This window comes from Notolepis coatsorum (assembly GCF_963971535.1).
Source record: "Notolepis coatsorum genome assembly, chromosome: 14".
NCBI classification, from domain to species: domain Eukaryota; kingdom Metazoa; phylum Chordata; class Actinopteri; order Aulopiformes; family Paralepididae; genus Notolepis; species Notolepis coatsorum.
This window is the reverse complement of record NC_140178.1, coordinates 46,469,643-46,487,117: the sequence shown is the minus strand read 5'-3', so window position 1 is coordinate 46,487,117 and position 17,475 is coordinate 46,469,643. Positions and strand designations below refer to the sequence as shown.

Sequence of the window (17,475 nt, the reverse complement as noted above, 5' to 3'; positions counted from 1 at the left end):
CGCCGTCATTTCTCAGAATGTCTTCCCCTGCTCTACATCCCATTTCAAACTGTTTCTGTCGGTCATGCTTGACCAGAAAAGCGATAAACGCTAAAAAATAAAGTAAAAAAAAAAAAAAAAAAAAGTACCGAACCGTTAAGCAGTATCGATAATAGTAGTAGTATCGATAAAATCCTAACGATACCCATCCCTAGGTAGAACACACATATTTTGAATGCCTTCGGCAGACTTCAAATGAGCCATTTTAATCTAGATTAATCTAGATTAACTCCAGGATTGCAGATAGATTAATCTAGATTAAAAAAAAGTATCTATGCCCACCTCTAATATAAATACATGTATGTGTAGATCAGGGGTTCGCAAAGTTTTTAGGCCGCGACCCCCGAAATAACGGTGTCAGAGAGCCGTGACCTCCACTATTTATAGACATAGTTATAGTAGTTATAGACATCTTCACTGTGTTCACACTCAGTTCATTTTCCTCCATAAATTCATCAAGCTATGGAAACATATACATTTACATTTACATTTAGTCATTTAGCTGACGCTTTTATCCAAAGCGACTTACAAGTTCTGTACGACAAGCCATCAGGAAGGGCACAACTCTATCAGCTGAGCAACAATGTTCATCAAAGTGTTGAGTGCTACAGTGTAGGTTAGTTTATTAGGACAAGTGCATGACAGTACGGTTAGTTAGGGTTAGATTTTTTTTTTTTTTTTTTTTTTTTTTAATTCAGATAATGGTTGAAGAAGTGCGTCTTTAGTCGACGGCGAAAGATTGGACGTGATTCGGCTGTCCTAACTGGGGTGGGTAGTTCATTCCACCATTGTGGGGCAAGGACTGAGAATAGGCGACTTCTCTTTGATGACCCTCCCGGAGCTTGGATAGGAGTAGGTCTGAGGCGGCCAGAAGATGCAGAGCGTAGGGGTCTTGAGGGTGTGTAGTTAGAGACCATTGACCGGAGGTAGGCGGGAGCGGTTCCCTTTGCCGCACGGTATGCTAGGTCGAGGGCCTTGAAGCGGATTCGTGCAGCAAATCCGGCCCATTTCTACTCCAGTGCTCGAGTTTCCTCGTGAACGCTTGTATTTTATCATTGAACGACAGGATGGTTGTGTTTTCACCTTGTAGTGACAGATTAAATCCATTCATTTTAGCAAATATGCAAGACAAATATGCTAGCCTTGTTATCCAGTCGGCATCGGTGGTGGGCAGCGAGCTGTGACGCATTCTCCGTCAGAAAGGGAAAATCCAGATTGATTGATTGCATGATGTACTCGAGTAGTGATCGATTACTCGTGGAGGAACACAAGTTACTTAACGTTACACAGGTCGAGCTATGCACGCTTAGCTTGCTAACGTTAGATAGCAGTGTTTATAAGGAGTCGTCTGCCAACAAATATGTTGTTTCAACAAATGTATTCACAAAATGGATTACCATCCAAATGTTATTGAAGACTCCTGTGACACTGACCAGTAAGTAGGTACTACATACGTCTTAACTTTTATTAACTATTTTTGACCACAGAAATATGCGCAAATGTTCTACGTTATATGCGCAAATGTCCGCTATGTGCCTAAAGTCAAGACTCGACCGTGTGTGTGTACCGACCCCACTTCTCCATGTCCACACGGAGACGAGTTTGGGTGTATCCGCCAAAAGTATTTTATCGTATGCACGTTTCGTCCACACGGAACCTCAACATTTGTATCCTAGACATTTTCAACAAGTCAAAGGAAGACAAATATTAGGTAGCTTAACTAGCATGAGACTCAAAGCACAGAACCGGACGACACAAGTTGTCAACAATAATACTTCCGGTCGGGGGGTTTCAAAATAAAAGAGCGAAGTCTAAAACACAAATTTAAGATAGTTTTCTCATAGCCGTGAGTGATCAATCGATTACTCACGCCCACCCCTCATCCCGCAGCTCAAACAGGTGTCACGCACGCCGCAGCTATGACGTGCATTATGTAGGACAAAGTAAATCCATAGGCTGAATATGATTTATTATCAGCATTTTAGGACTATTTTACATTTCAAAAGCATTTCTTTGACCAGTTTAATGTATTTTAATTGTTTTTAATTATATGCCTATTTCACACATTCTATGAAATCAATACATTCTGGAAATCATCTCGCGACCCCCTCACGGCTGCTCGCAACCCCTCTAGAAAAACAAAGCACAAAAACATTATACAGAATGGTATAATGGGATCTCTGAGGAAGGGAGCTGCCATTTTTTTCCAGAGGGAGTGTCAAGCTTATCCAGCTAACTTAAGTAAGCCTGCGCTTGAGCAGGTTCAAGTTTATGGATGTGTTGCTATAGTGATTTAGCCAAACTTGCTTTGTGGAACCGAAAAGCCTGACTTATGTCGACAAGTTATCCTGAAAATTATCCGGCTAACTCAGTTAGCCACGTACGAGGGCCCAGGTTCTCTTTAGAAAAACACAAACAAACAGGTGAATAAAAACACAAACACTCAATGGAGTAGTTTAGTAAACAAACAAGCCCCATCCCCAACAAACAGGAAGTAGCAGATTTCAGTAAGTTAGTAGTAGGAAAATTAAGAAAAAAATAACAAAAAAGCAGTTGTTCCGAAAAGACAACATGTTCCAGATCAGATCAGATCGGAGAGATGATTCAGGGGGTGGTAGCAAGTTTTAAAAAAAAACTTAAAACAATGCACACGTGGTGGTGGGTGTTGAGTTTACTCTACCTGAGGCAATCTGCTACTAAGGACTGAGTCCTGAAACACTAGTCTACAGAGAGAACAGAAATAGCTGTTGTCAACCTGGATACACACACACTGCTGCATCCGCCCACAGAGCAGTCTTTGTACTGGTGATGTTGACTCTCTCTCTCTCTCTCTCTCTTCCCCCCCCCCCCCCCCCCCCCACACACACACACTCACCTCCTATCACCCAGATTTTCAACACCCTCTTACAGTACCACAACCTCACAACCTCTTTAGTACCATGATGGTAGGGAGGTGGCTGTAAGAGGAATATCCTATTGGTTCAGTGTGTGGGGGGACGGGGACGGACGGAATATTGTGCGACAATAGTTTTGTTTTGTCACGTGGGCTCTTGGGACACCTGTGGGTGGGGCAACTTTGTGCAGCGCATGACCGTACTCGCATGCAGAGATCACCCGAGAGGGAGAGAAGGAAGGAGGAAGCCGTGGGTGAAGAGGAGAGAGCGAGAGAGAGGGAGGGATGTGAGGTTACTTACGTATAATTCTGCAGCTCCGTAAAACCCATCCTGATACACCACACTGAGAGAGGTCACACAGAGGAGGAGAGAAAGGGGGGGGGGCCAGAAAGAGAGGAGGAAGTAGAGAGAGAGAGAGAGAGAGAGAGAGAGAGAGAGAGAGAGAGAGAGAGAGAGAGAGAGAGATAGATAGATAGATAGATAGATAGATAGATAGATAGATAGATAGATAGATAGATAGATAGATAGATAGATAGATAGATAGATAGATAGATAGATAGATAGATAGATAGATAGATAGATAGATAGATAGATAGATAGGGGATGGGAGGATGAGGTGGGTGCAGGTGGAGTGCACAGTTCCAAACCAGAGTGAAGGAAGGTGACGGCACAGCAAAGAGAAAAAGAGAGAGAGAAGTTATTTCACACCCATGCAGCATGCAGAGGAAATCCATGTTCCATTTCTGTTCCACTAGTACAACCACCACTAGACCAAAACCATTACAGTGAGGAACAGCCTCCTAGGGGATCATAAATAAAACTTCATCGACGCACTGAACGGAATTGAAAACATAAAGGGCTATTGGTCCCTGTGCGACGGGCAAATCAAGGCAGTAAAGGCCACTTCAGAGAGATTATTTGATGAGGCATTGGTCATTGAGAAGTGGAGCGGTGTTTATATGATATCTAGGGCCCGTAATAGTGGAGCAGATATGGAAATGGCAATTCCTGCAGCACCCAGTTCCATCACGTTTAGCCTAATTTGAATTAGCATCACAGTAGGTAGTCAGGAGGCCATTAAAGGCCCAATCCGGGATACAAATACCTTATGATGGCTTAACATCCATTCAAAATTATGAATTGTATGTGAACATATCCGACATATTAAAATATATACAAAAAAAGAATCGGATTGGGCCTTTAAAACATTAGCTTCTTCATTGATTTGAATATCACAGCAGTCACAAACCCCATTAGCCAATCAGCCAATCAGCTCAGCCCAGCAACAACAACATTCACAGTTGACACACAGAAGAAACTGGATCACAGCAAACATGAATCATTTTGGGGTAAATCTATAAGGGTAATCTGGTTATGTGGTAATGGCTGAATGTAGCTAGCGTGTGCTTATGCAAATTGGTGGACTATCGTATGTGTGTGATTATGTAAATTGACTTTCAATGGTGTTATCCTGTTAGAGGACCCTAGTCTATGAAACGCCTTGGGAACGGCCGACTATAATGTATATAATATAATTTCAGTGAATACAGTGGGTACTGTTTGTATAAGTAAAGGTACATTACATAATGACCAGGGAATGCACCTAGCTTTAACTTGACATGTGCTTGGTTTAACCTCAAACACTGCCTGCAAAACTCAGAAACTAAATGCATCCCATGTATTTCTTCCCTCCCGGCAAGAAAGAAAATGTATTTAAAACATTCAAATGCTACTTTGCATAAGTCTGTTAGCATTCTACAATATAATAACAACAACAACAATACATTTAATTTATATAGCGCTTTTCTTGAACTCATGTCACTTTACAACAAAGGGTGGGGTAGATGAGGAGAGGAAGTGATGTCATACCCGGGGTAGGCGGGGAGAGCGGCCTGGGGCACGGCGGCCCGGACGGTGCTGTACACTGGCCTGCCTCGACCTCGGAGGTGAGCCCCGCGGAACGCTGCTGCTGCCGCTGCTGCGGTGTTCACAGCTGCTGCTGCAGACGGGTAAGGAAACCCTGGTACTAGAGAGAGAGAGAGAGAGAGAAGGGAGGAGAGGGAATGGAGGAGAGAGAGAGAGAAGGGAGGAGAGAAGGGAGGAGAGAGAGAGAGAGAGAGAGAGAGAGAGAGAGAAGGGAGGAGAGAGAGAAGGGAGGAGAGAGAAGGGAGGAGAGAGAGAGAAGGGAGGAGAGAGAGAAGGGAGAAGGGAGGAGAGAGAGAGAGAGAGAAGGGAGGAGAGAGAGAGAAGGGAGGAGAGAAGGGGGAGAGAGAGAGAGAGAGAGAGAGAGAGAGAGAGAGAGAGAGAGAGAGAGAGAAGGGAGGAGAGAGAAGGGGGAGAGAGAGAGAGAGAGAGAGAGAGAGAAGGGAGAGAGAGAGAGAGAGAGAGAGAGAGAGAGAAGGGAGGAGAGAGAGAAGGGAGAGAAAGAAAAGACAGAACAGAGAGAAATAAAAACGTCAACTCAGGGAGGATATGCAATTAATAACAAGCACCAGCAGAAGTAAAGGACATGCTAGACAATATAAAGATAATCATACACATTTTAATAAAGCTTAGTGTGTTGATATTGCATCACTCTTCCCATCAGCATGCATAGAGAGCAACATGATGATCAGATAGATCATGTAACATGCTATATTCTACACCTAAATCAGTCTTTGATTGTGAATATGGTGATATTCCAGCCCTACTCAGTATTGTAGAGGGGCAGCCTGTCCTTACCTGCATAGATCTCAGGTCCGTACATGGCACCAACCATGCCACCCATGCCACCCATGCCACCCATGGGGGCTAACTTCCACCCCGCTGACGGCCGCGGAGAGAGAGGAGGAGGAGGGGAGCAACAGTTAGTAGGGTCGGGTTATAGCAGTGGTTCTCAGCGTAGGGCATGTGGACCCCCAGAGGTCCCTGAGGGCATTCCAGGGGGAATGGTTTATTTTCACCATTTCATTCACTAAAGGTTAACCAATGAGAGATTATATAAGAGTGACATAGGTCTCACTTTCTCCACTGGCATCTTCTCAACTACTGTATAGACAGCTATGGAATGAGATTTTACATTTACATTTTAGTCATTTAGCCAACGCTTTTATCCAAAGCGACCTACAAGTTGTGTACAACAAGTCACCAGGAAGGGCACAACTCTGGCAGCTAAGGGTAAAGTGGTATTGTTCGCCTAGCAGTGCCGATCTTGAGTGCATAATAGTATAGACATACATATATTAGCATAGTAGGTAGTAGTATAGGGCATAGTATATAGTAGTGTAGGCATAGTATATAATAGTACTATAATTCATATTTAACCACAAACATCTCCTCTGATGGAGGTCCCTGATATTAAAGGTATGGAAGGGGGTTCTGTGACTTAACACTACAGAAGGTTAACCCCTCACTATCACACTACAGACGGTTAACCGTCTGTAGTGTGATAGTAAAGGGTTAACCTTCTGTAGTCTGGTAGTGAAAGGGTCAATGTGCATCAATCTGGGGGCCAGAGAACCACTGGGCTACAGCAGGATATAGGCTCCTACATAAAAGCTCAACAGTACCTGGACACAGCAGTACATTTGCTTCATAGCAACTTCCCATGACAACCGTAACGGTTGTCATTCATAGTTATAGCATAGTTAGGGGGGACGCTGCACATAGAATGTTGCCATCAGCAGCATTGAGAGTACACAGACGTTTAAGTGTTGAGGAACAAGCCCCAATGGCAAAGCGCACATCAACCATCAAGACTCAAAGAGAGGCAAATCCTGATACTGGACGCAATTCAAAAGTTGGAAATGTAGCATGTTTAATGGGTTTAAACTAGGGATGCTCGATATTGGCTTTTTTACCGATACCGATATAGTCCAACTCTTAATTTCCGATACCGATATCAACCGATACCGATATATGCAGGGTTTCCCCCCCCCCAAAAACAGAATAATTTCAGGTAATTAACATTACATATCTCTTGTTGTGGAATTAACATAACATTATGCATACTTTTGACAATAAATAAAATCAGAATTTGTTCTTACTTGCTTGCCTGGGTAAATAAAGGTTATAGAAATGAAAAAAAAAAAAAAAAAAAAAATTGAAAACAGATAGATATTTTCCGATATCACATTTTAATGCCGATATCGGCCGATAATATCGGTAGGCCGATAATATCGGACATCCATAATTTAAACAGTCAGTCGGAATGAGTCTGTGACCAACGGTCTGGAGGGGTTCGGTTAGTCTGTCTAGACTGGATCGTCTAGACTGCTCTGCGTAATTTTCCAAAGCCAGGCGGCTGATTCAACATGTGGACTTGGCATCGCCGGTCGGCTCTGGCCAGGCGACAGGAGTTCACACTACGTACGTATCCATCACATTTTCTACATACTATAGAAAGTAACCATCATGCATTTCTTCATTCTCACAATCCCTACAGATGCATTTTCCTATGTATTAAACTGCGTTTAATTACAGCCCATCATGCAAAGTGTGTGTGTGTTTACCATAGGGCAGCGCGCTCAGAGCCTCTCCGTTGGAGTAAGGGCTGACCATCTTTTTATTGGTCATTACCCTGGCGGTGGCGTTGTTGACCTGGGGAGGGACGGACAGACTGTCAACCACACAGATACAAAAACCACCCTGGAGCACGAGACATCTAGAACAACACACTCCTCACACATCCAACTAGCAATCAACAGCACACATTTACAAATTAGACAACTTTTTCTATAATATAAACACTTTAAGAACAAATTTATATATTATAGAAATATTTTGTTTCTCCTGTAATCATATTTAATAAGCCTGTTATGACCATGGAATTGTTTCGATGGCTCTATGTGTGGTAACAGGAACAGTGTTGCAGTGCTTGCCTCAGTTCACCGTAACTGGATCATTAACAGAGCGGTGGATTTGTCTGTTAATGCTTCACATGTTTACCTCTGAACACTGATGGGGCTGCCTGCTCCCTGAGTACTGACGTCATTATGCGTCTGTGTGCGTCTGTGTGTGTGTGTGTGTTTGTACAAGAGCAGGTATAGGGCTGGGGGGTTGTTAGAGAGAGAGAGGGGGGGGGGGTCTTAGTCATCATGCAATTAAATAACAGTAAGTTGCCCAATAGGGATTTAATGATTCATTCTTGTCAGATATGAAGATTGCCATGGGTGACATTGTTTATTCCCCACTGTGACTATAGGGAGAGAGGGAGGGAGGGAGGGAGGGAGGGAGGGAGGGAGGGAGGGAGGGAGAGAGAGAGAGTGAGTGAGTGAGTGAGAGAGACACAGAGAGACAGACAGGGAGAGAGATATAGATGGATAGAGATTGAGAGGGAGAGAGATAGAGATAAAGAAAGACATAAAATGAGGAGTAGATGATGGAGAAAGCTGATATAAGCTGGGGTACATACATAGGCATGTCACGGCAGGGGGGCTGAGGCTGTGGGTTTGTGGCATGCGCAGGTGTGTGTATTGTGTTTGTTAGGCGTGTGTGTGTGGCTGACATTTCAGATTAATGCTGGAGCTTTTCAATCCAAGATGGCTGATTATGTCGTCTCTGAGCTTCAAAGGCTCACACTCCACTCCCTTGATCTGGGATGGTCTTCCTTTGAAGCACTTCATGAGGAGTGTGTTGCTCCGTGTAATAACACCACGCTGTACAAGCTCCATGTCCATGACACGCCAGGCCCATAGAACACTAGGAACGCTAGCTCTGTCCTCCCAGAGAACATGTTTATAAAGTCACTTTGACTTGCTATTCTCATCCTGCAATCAATTCATGGCGATGTCATCTCATTAAAATATAGGGAAAACAAATAATATAGGACATTGCAATGTAAAAGCCCCTGTGCGCACACTGACAACCCATTGCCTTGGTAACACAAAGCCGAGATGTTGTCTTTTGTCCCTTTAACACTTTGAGTGCCAACAACGAGATTTCTCGTCATAACTCGCCATGCGTTGAGTGCCAATGACGAGTTCTCGTTATTTAATCGTTCTTTTATTAGCGATATCCATTCATTTTTCATCCATCCAGCCTGACATCATCATTGGGAATGGCTCTGAGCTCAAAAAGGGCAAATACCGCCGCCTATCGTCTCCCGGATGGTAATGCACATCATTGGATTGGATTGAGTGGCCATGTGCATCAGGAAAAAAGTCCGGTCCAGGGTTTCCCCATCTCTGGCAAGCAGTGTCTGTTACCACATTCACTGGGGAGGCTCGGAGCAGCTTTCGATTATGTGTTTCGGACTATAACGTTGGATCAATAAACGCGATCAATATTTGGAATGGCGATCAGGAATTGGATTCATCTTTTTGCAGAACATCTGATGTGAGGTAAGGACTCTATTTTACCAGTATTGGGTTAATCAGATGTTTTTTTCATAGCGATCACAACGTATCTGTGTGTGTGCGTGTATGACGTTAGCGCTGACCAGGTCATGGATAATAGATTTTTCAGCCTGCTTCTCTAGCGTGCATAAGTACACATATACTATCGATAATCGAGTGTTTATTTGAAAACGATTCATAAATCAGCCGAAAAATTACGTGTTTTGTGTATTCCACTAAAGGGCTATTATCGCGGAATTTCTCTGAAATTACTAGAAGTCTCCGAAACTATACTCATATTCAAAACGGTATAAAACGGAAATGTACCAATGAAAACACAATCTGTTTCGTACATGTTGACTGCAAGCAAGTCATTGATAAGCGAGGGGTGTTTTAGACCCATACCATAATTTAAGATATATTTTAAGCGTTCGCAAATATCCCCAACCTCCCATTGACTAACGTGCTGGCACTCAAGGGGTTATCTGGGCAAAGGGGCGTGGCACCCAATGTGTTAAAGTTGGTATAGATTTTTTTTTTTATTATTTATTATGTTGAGTAATCATAAAAAAGAAATTCCCCAAAGAAATTATTGATTAATTAATGTATCATTTAACACTATGATCGCCGGGGACGAGTTAAGACGTCATTCCTAGCCATGCTCATTCTGCCGAAGACGCCGTAACTCGTCTTTGATGTCAATATTTCAAAAATCTGTGAGCGAAATCATATTTCCCCTCCGGAGCCCTGAGACACACTGCAAAGCTCCACTCAACTCTCTAGCGGTTCAAGAGCGCCATCTGGTGGCCGATCGGCAGATCGCCAACCGGAAATGAGCCTTTGAACCGGTAGTGCTCATCCATATGTGGTCCGGGCACTCGCTATCGTTAGAGAGACTCCGTCTTGATACAGTGAACATCGATCGGTGCAAATAACTCGAAAAAACAACATGATTTGGACGGATATACTATTATACAACCTGGAAATGGATCGGGCATTTCTCCATCCCATAATAGAAAAAATTCTGTTCCACGCTCATCTGCCAGCGGCGTGAGGAAGCCACGGTAAGATTCAGCGTTATATTCTAACGTGTTCCATATAAACTGCTATGATGAACATATGACCCACTCTGGATGAATCATCTAACGCTGCCCACGGAATTATAAACGATCCCCCGCCCATCCGGTCATCATCAGATGACACGTAGTAACTTCTAGAACCACGTCCAGTTGAAATTTTTTATCTCGCACAGATTCCTACCAAACTGTATTTGATCATCAATATAATGCATTTAGGGCTATAAATCACGTTCTGAAGAAAGCTGCAGAAAATGATAAAAACATACTTATACTTTAGACCAGGGGTCTTCAATTAAGTTTGGCCGAGGGCCAAATTTTTTCCAAGCCATCGTATGGGGGGCCGGAAACAAAAACAATGGCTAATTTAATATATATTGATAGTGAAAACATTTTAACTCTGTGACAGACCACCTTATAACTAAGACATACATTTGTGGCAGAGGCAGAGAATGGACAAAATAAACGAGCTGCATAGGTGGCATAATAAACTGTAAACGACATACACATTTGCACTGAACATTATACCTTTGTCTTTTTGCCATTTTATTATAAAACCAGAGACAAGCGCCCATCTCTTATTGGTCTATCTTACATTACGCGCAACCAATGCGTCTATCTGACAGCCCTTTCTGTGGAGCGCACTGGACTATTGAGAAACAATAGGAATTTTCTATTGGTTCTCCCAGTCCACGTGACCATTTCTAGCATTTCCATTGGCTATAGTGACAGACATAGATATATGATAAATGGATAGATACAGTGGATTAGATGCAGTCCAGGGAAAACAACCAATCTAGATATTTCAAGATTCTATGCTATGCTTTTCTGAGAGATGCACAAAATTTTGAGATGACAATCGATTCCGATACAATAAAGCAAGTCTTTATCACAAACAAATCCAAAGATATTTAATGTTTTACAAAACATGTCTAGTGTTGCGCCCGGCTTTAGAGGGTTAAAAGCCTAATTGTATTTTTTATTTAGTCAATAAGTGTCTCGTTTTTTTTTTTTTTTTTTTTTTTTTTGTCTTTTCCCCCCTCCATTTTCCTCCGATTTTCTCCCATCCCAATGTTAGTCGTATGCCAATTCCCAGTCCCTTCCTGGTCGCTGCGCTTTACCCCCCACAGTCAGATCATTTGGGAGAGTGGAGGCTACCACGTGCTTCCTCCGACACACGTCCAGCCAATCACCGCTTCTTTTCACCTGGCAGCGCGGATTCTCATTGAGAGGGCGTAGCGTGTGGGAGGACCACACTATCCCCCTCACGTCCAATCCGCGCTTAGCAGGCGCCCCGACCGAACTGTAGGAGTCGCTGTTTACAACGACCCGGACCCACCCCGCCAGCTTCTCCCACCCTCTGATACAGCCAATTGTATCAGTGCAGACGGCCAGCCAAGCTGGTGACAACCCCGGAGCTGTGAGCTGGATTCGAACAGGCGAACCAAGCTCACAGCTCCGGGGCTGGTGACGAACGCAATCTCCGCTCGACCACCTAACCGCCCATAAGTGTCTCGTTGTAATTCCTTATATACCTAATGTAGCGCATCTTCTTGAAGCAGATTCAGCTTTTTTTGCTCTGATTTGACTTCAGTTTAATTGCATTGTTACTATTCACATGTGTGGTGCCGTCACAGTCATATATAAGTAAAGATAAAGTTTGAATGACTTACTGAACTGGTGTTTTAATTTCACACCACACATGTGGTGTGGCTGGTTTGTTATTTCAGCACCAGGCGCTGTCCACCGACTTTTTTCATGTTGAGCAAGCGCTACATTGCACCTCGCTGCCTATACCTGTTATTCACTCTCAACAAAACAAAGTATAATAAGCATTATTTAGGTGGTGGTAGTTTCTCTATTTGGACATTATAGCTAACATATAGCCTAGCCTAGTTTGTCTGATTAAAAAAAATATATATAATTTTTTTTTTAATAATCTGAGGGGCCAGATATTATTGCTGGCGGGCCAATTTCGGCCCGCGGGCCGCCTATTGCTGACCCCTGCTTTAGACCATATTTTAGTATGAATATGTGAATGAAAAAGTTTAACGTTGCTACACCCTGAACAATACATATAGGACATTGAATGGGCCATAATAATGGCAATTTAGCAATAGAATTTAAAAAGTTATAGCCCTGCAAAGAAGGGGAACTTCTCCATAGACAAATAGAGATGGCGAGGGATGGTAAATTATGAATTTAACCCATGGCGATCAAAGTGTTAAAAAAAATGTGCGGGTCCAAAATGTATGTTGTTGTTTACATGTTGCGTGCATGTATCCCCTCCCTACTTCCCATTTCCCCACATGGAATGCACCTGATGTCGCTCTAGTGCGACATCTAGTGGCTGAATGTTATCTATAGCACCTTTAATTGAATGAGATGACGTCACCAGGAATTTATTTGCAAGATGACAGATAAGAGCTCAACACACCACCAAGGTAAGTCAACATTACTTTATTGATGACCATTATCACTGGAAGGCTCTTTGTTTATTCCTCGCTATGCTGCTTTCAGACCTAAAGGGAGAACTAGCTTGCATAATGTCCCATGGGTCTTTTCAGGTGTACGACCTAAACGACGAAAAAGATTCCAATTTTGAGAACATTCCAATGACAATGAAACTAGGGCTTCTGGCTCATTAACCATACTCACATATGGCGGCCATTTTGCTCTTATGTCCGTGAAAATGGCCTCCGTGTGAATATGGCGTTCTAGAATATTAAGACGGGATTCTGAGAAAACATTGTGAAAAGGGTAAATTTCCTTTTGGCTAGCCGCAGAGAACTAGGAGAGCAGTGTGTGTGTGTGAGTATGGACGCCATGTGCCTGTGGTGTGGTCCAATTTGGAGGGCCATTATGGCCCAAGCCGGGGTTGGTTATCGCACCTCTCAGTGACTCATGTTCTGTAGATCAGCCAGGGCCTTCATTCAAATGGAAATGAGATTTACCTCATTTTTTCCTCATTGAAAACGAGAAGGTCACTGGCGAGCGATTCAATTAGCCACAGCCTGGCTAGCTAGCTAGCTGGCTGACGCAACTGTCCGGGGGGCGTTTGAGCGAAGACTCTCCAAAATATAAATCAAGTTAATGAATCAAATGAATGGCGACAACACGCTTTTTATAGCGCAGGAAGACTCATTCATGTGCCTTTTGTTGAAGCTCCTGTCTATCTGGTGTGAGAAGTTGGCGATAATAATGACTGATTTCCCCTGAGTGAAAGACGCAAGTGTGTGTGTGTGTGTGTGTGTGTGTGTGTGTGTGTGTGTGTGTGTGTGTGTGTGTGTGTGTGTGTGTCAGGAGCAGTTAATGCAATTGAATCAATCTTTCTGACAGGTAAGCATGCAAATCAAACGGAGGCCGGTGTGGAAGGCCAATCTGAAAGGGTTAATAGATAATGAAGCATTCACTCTTTCCCCTCCCAGTCCAGCCTGACAAATACAACTGGACACAATTCAACCAAATTCCCATATGAAACCAAACTTGTGGGGTTTACATACCTAAAATAAATATTGTATAAAATAAAAAGATTTCAAAAAACCAAACCATAACACAATAAGGGGGAGGGAAAGAGAGGGGTGCAAAAAACATTTGTAAAATTAATAATCGTATAACATACAGATTACACACAGCCAAATATAGGCGCATCACATGACCAAGAGTGAGAGTAAAGAACCAAATAAATAAATAAACAAATTAATTTGATAAAAATTAAATAAAATCAGCCAATCAGCAAGCGTCGGATGCAGCATAGAGACCAATCAAAACAATCGCAGCACTCCCATATCAAACACATAGAGAGACAAGGATGAGACATGTACATTGGAGAGAGGGATGCAGGTAGGAAATACAGAGAGAAAGAGAGAAAGAGAGAGGGAGAGAGAGCCAGTCCACATACAAAAACAGGAGAACATAAAGATGAAGGTGGGAAAAGAGAAAGGGAGAAACATCTAGTTTACAAAAGCAACACCAAATAAACAACCAATAAACAATTATTATTTAAAAAAAAAAAAAAAAAAAAAAAAACGAATACCAAGGTGCGTCATTCAAATAAAGCAATTTGGTGACCATTCTCCTAAAATGAATCATTTTATGTGGGGGGGGGGGGGTTGAGAGACAGAGCACCAAAGGATGGGGTGGGGGGGGGGGAGAGAAAGAGATCAAGAGAGAGATAGAAGAGAAGAGCAATCCTCATTCCCAAAAAAGGTAAAGAAATTAAATCATGAGACACTCTGCCAAGCATTAGAACTGTGTCACAAAAACTGAGACCAGTACACAACTACTACTACTACTACAAACTACCAGATAACACACACAATCAACTACAGGGAAAACCAAAACCAAATGAGAAAACAAAACGATAGAGAGATAAGAACAGCGAGGTAAACCCCATATGGGTTTAGAGATACATATGGTTTACACGGCACTAATTCCATTTCTGAACAGATTTGAAGATGCCTAGTTTCTGAACCTGTTCATAAACGAGAGGGGGGGGGGGGTAAGGAATAAAAATACACAGAATAACATTAAGTTTACAGTATTCTGTGGTACTACTACTGGAGATGAGAATGGCGGTTCTCTCTAGCCAATATTTTCCAACGAGGGGGGAGATCTTTAAGGAATGTACATTTAGACATTTTCTAAGTGTCTTGGAATCCCTCTATTGTTGGCACTATGGCGCCACAGAGCCTAGCCACATGTTGAAGGGGGACATCCACTCTAAAGCACAATACACAGTGTGCTATTCCAATGATCTGTGACAGTTAAGTCACTATGAACATAAGACAACTGGCTCCCTAAGCTGGACATCAGAGCACCAAGATCTGAAATTGGGATGTCATCAAGCTACACTTTTTGGAGGTGGTCAACTAACCATTTTGTGGGCTCATAGGGTTTTAGTTTGAGCTATTATATCTAAATTAGTTGTATTTATATGTAGAGCTCTGCATTGGTCATAGTTGTTCCACTACTCACTGTCTATGGAGCAGCTCCAGGATTTATCTCTTGATGACATCACTAGAGTCTTGTCTCATTGGTAATCAACTTAAGGAGAGACGTGTTCATATTCATAAATCAAAGCTGGGCTGTACAGTATTAAAGAAACAACATGCTCATTATATTTTAGAGTGGGTTTTCCCTTCAAGGAATGTACATTTCAACATTTTCTAAGTGTCTTGGAATCCCTCCACTGTTGGCACTATGGCACGCCTGGATGCCGACTAGCCACATGTTAAACATTTAAACATTAGCGGACAGACTCGTCTCATTCCTTCCCTGGATTTTAGACCCACTTCGCTAACATTTGTCAAATATACACTGTACCCTTCTGGGCTAACATTTGTTAAATGTACACTGTAGGCTAACTGTATGGAGGTCAGCTGAACAAATTAGCTCAAAAAGCAGAAGAGTGTGATTTGCCTTGTAGCTTGGTGGTTGCATTCATTCAAAACAACTGTGGACATTACAACATAGCAGAGCCCATAGCTTAATATCATTCCTGTGTGACTATTATATATCCAATGGAGAATTAATCGGATGGATTGTGGACAGCCGTGTCATTGCAGAGAGGAGGGTGATTACATTTGGTCATTCCCAGGGAGGTGTTAATTGAGGGGGGAGGGTGAGGAGAGGACATAGGGAGCAGATATTACTGGAGGCCGCGGCCTTCCAAAGATGTTGTGTCCATCCGTCTGTATTTCTGTCTGATACTGTATGTGCATCTTAAAATCACATTATATCAATAGCATCCTGTGATATAGCATGGGCATTACCATGTAAGCATATAGGCTGAAATCTGATCAATATGTGCATATTATATCAAGAGCATGAAAAAATGTTGGGGCTTAAAATGCATTACTATTTACAACATTACTGGAAATTACTCTAGAACTGCCCATTTCAAAAGCTGAGGTGGAGGAGATCAGATCAGTGATGATGTTATTTGTACACAACTTACCGTTGCCGTAGAAACAGCGAGTGGTTACCGTGGAGACTGACAACAACACACAGAAGTCGTCAGGGAAACAGAAAGAATATAATAAATAAATGAACAAATAACCCCTTAAAGAAAAATAAAGAAAGATCCCCCCAATGTGAAATAAAAAGTGAAGATAATAAGGTGGCAGAGCAGTGTTACAGTTTCAGAACAGAATATGAGAGAGAGGGAACAAGAAAGAAAGAGGAGGCTACACAGCGGGCCACAGACCAGCAGACACGCTGGCTGGACTGCTTTGTGGACCTGGAGCTACAACAAAGGAGTATGGAGATTGTGGGTATCCTTGTATATAGCCCACAAATTTGCTAAATATTCATTGAAAAGTGCTATAACAGTAGCAAGAGCCAGGAAGAAAAAAGAAATATGGAGACAGTGGACACCCCTGTACTACCCCACATAATAGCCTAAAGGGTTCTAAAAATGGAGCAGTCAGAATGGGAGAGCAGGGACACAACAGGTCACCTATCTCTATGACAGGACCAAAGCAGCTACATTAGCTTAGTGGTGTCTGGACTGTGGGGGTTTATTTGGTAAATGATCACCAATAGAAATACATGAACTCCCACTGGTTACACAGGTCACCATAAAAGAGCATATTGTAGGTTGTAAAATTTAACAAAAAATAAACATATATTTTTTAAAAAGGCCAAAGGATAATGGTGAAGAAAGGGTAAATAAAGAAGGAAATATAGCGATAATGTGAAATAATATACACAACAAAATCTACGACAATTGAACAGAGGTGCACATACGTGAGAGATGACACAAAAGGAAAGGAGCATGGACATGGGTTGGAGACAGTGGTGGAGACAGAAGGAAGACAAACTTGACTGGCATGAAGAGGATGGAGGGATGAGAAAGAAAGAGAGGGGGAAGTTATCTGGGGGGAGGACACACAGAGGGCTGGAGAGGGCAAAGTGCAATTCTCTTTAACCCTTTCTTTCACCCTCACACACTGGCACACATGTATTGTGCATACATACACATGGATGCTTAAACACACACACAGACAGACACACCATCCCGACATTTCATTCACAGATAAAACCGTTCTCTGTAGCAGTCATGCAAGCCACCGTGGCCCCTGTGATTTCAGACCAAGCCCAGGACGTCACAGACAGCCAGCCGTCACCCCGGGAGCACTGGGGCACAGA

At 42.7% G+C, this 17,475-nt stretch overlaps 1 protein-coding gene across 3 annotated transcripts in view; it reads right to left on the bottom strand.

Annotated features, from left to right (window-relative positions):
* Positions 1–17,475, bottom strand: part of LOC311241077 (RNA binding protein fox-1 homolog 2-like) — a 99,347-nt gene that overhangs the window by 23,219 nt on the left and 58,653 nt on the right. For all 3 annotated transcript variants that reach the window (XM_084329756.1, XM_084329757.1, XM_084329758.1), the window contains 4 exons: positions 7,424–7,511; positions 5,655–5,738; positions 4,803–4,959; positions 3,234–3,276 (listed from right to left, as the gene is read on the bottom strand). In XM_084329756.1, coding sequence (XP_084185882.1) covers positions 3,234–3,276; positions 4,803–4,959; positions 5,655–5,738; positions 7,424–7,511 — 372 coding nt within the window. The remainder of the gene's footprint in view (positions 1–3,233; positions 3,277–4,802; positions 4,960–5,654; positions 5,739–7,423; positions 7,512–17,475) is intronic.